The sequence below is a fragment of the Bison bison genome, unplaced genomic scaffold (genome assembly GCF_000754665.1).
Source record: "Bison bison bison isolate TAMUID 2011002044 unplaced genomic scaffold, Bison_UMD1.0 scf7180017864224, whole genome shotgun sequence".
In the NCBI taxonomy this organism is placed as follows: domain Eukaryota; kingdom Metazoa; phylum Chordata; class Mammalia; order Artiodactyla; family Bovidae; genus Bison; species Bison bison.
Genome location: NW_011494796.1, coordinates 5,805,070 through 5,806,190, shown reverse-complemented (window position 1 = coordinate 5,806,190; position 1,121 = coordinate 5,805,070). Strand labels below are relative to the sequence as shown.

Here is a 1,121-nt window from a genome sequence, read left to right as displayed (position 1 = left end):
GCCCAGGGGTCCCCCCTGGCTTTGCGGCCGAGCCCCTCGGCGCCCCGCCCCGCGGCCCCAGAGCCCGGGAGCCCGACAGCTGCGACGGTGGCAATTCGGGTTTCGCAAACAGGGCGCAGCCCCTCGGAGGAAAAGTTCCCGCAGTGGCCGCGGGCGGCGGGCACATACTCACTTTCTCCACTCGTGGGCCAGAGCGAGAGCGCGGCGGAGAAAAACAGGAGTCCCCACAGCGAGGTCGGGGACCCTCCTCCGGAGCTAGACTTCATTCCTTTTATTTGGGACCAAATTCCCCTTTCTCAAAAATAAAAAAAAAGGGGGGGGTGGTCCCGGAAGAGGAAAAGAAAAACTCTCCGAGTCTTCGTCCCCCCCCACCTCCAAAAACAAGGGCGAAGGCGACAACACTTCCCGAGGCGGCGCCGGCCGGGGGTCCGCGGGGAGGCGCGGACGGGGCGGGCGGTGGCGGCGGGCGGCCCTCAGCGCCGGCAGCCGCGGCCCAGCGCTCGGCGGAGTCGGGAACCCGGGGCGCGCCGGGGCGGGCTGTCTGCGTCGTCGGCCTCCATTTTCAAACCCAGAGAGGCAGGAGGGAGGAAAAACTGCGAAGAGAAGGGGGCCAAGCCCGGATCCGTCTTGGCGAAGGAAAACAAACCCGACCCCAGACAGAGAGGGAGGCGGCCCGACGCCCGAGCCTCCGCGGCGGGAGGGCGCGACGCAGTTCGCAACACGGCCCCAGAGCCCGGGTCGCGGGGGAGGCCGGCCGGGGGCAGAAATGCGGAGGAAAAATGAATGAGCCGCTCCCCTCCTCCTCCTCCTGCTGCTCCTCCTCCGCCGGGCTCCCCTCGCCGCCGCCGCCGCCGAGAGCTCCTTCCCAAATCCAGGACACACACAAAGCGACGGGCCGGCCGCGCTCTGCGCTCCCGCCGCCCGCCCCGCGCCGGCCCCCGCCCGCCGCCGGCTCGGCGCGGGGGCTCCGGATCGCTGAAGGTCAAAGCCGCGGCGCGCCGTGGAGCTCCCCTCGCGCGGGAGGGGCGTGGAGGACCCGGGGGTCGGCAAGCTCCAGGCACGGGCGCGCCGGGGCCAGGCTCGCCGGTGGCGTCCCTCTCCCTCGCCCGCCTCTCGAGTTC

General features: G+C 71.5%; 1 protein-coding gene across 1 annotated transcript in view; it reads right to left on the bottom strand.

Moving 5' to 3' along the window:
- Nucleotides 1-296, bottom strand: part of IGF1R (insulin-like growth factor 1 receptor) — a 300,375-nt gene extending 300,079 nt beyond the window's left edge. Inside the window, 1 exon segment of the mRNA XM_010845844.1 lies at nt 173-296. Within this exon segment, the coding sequence (XP_010844146.1) occupies nt 173-266 (94 nt within the window). The 5' untranslated portion in view covers nt 267-296.
- Between the last annotated feature and the right edge of the window lie 825 nt (nt 297-1,121).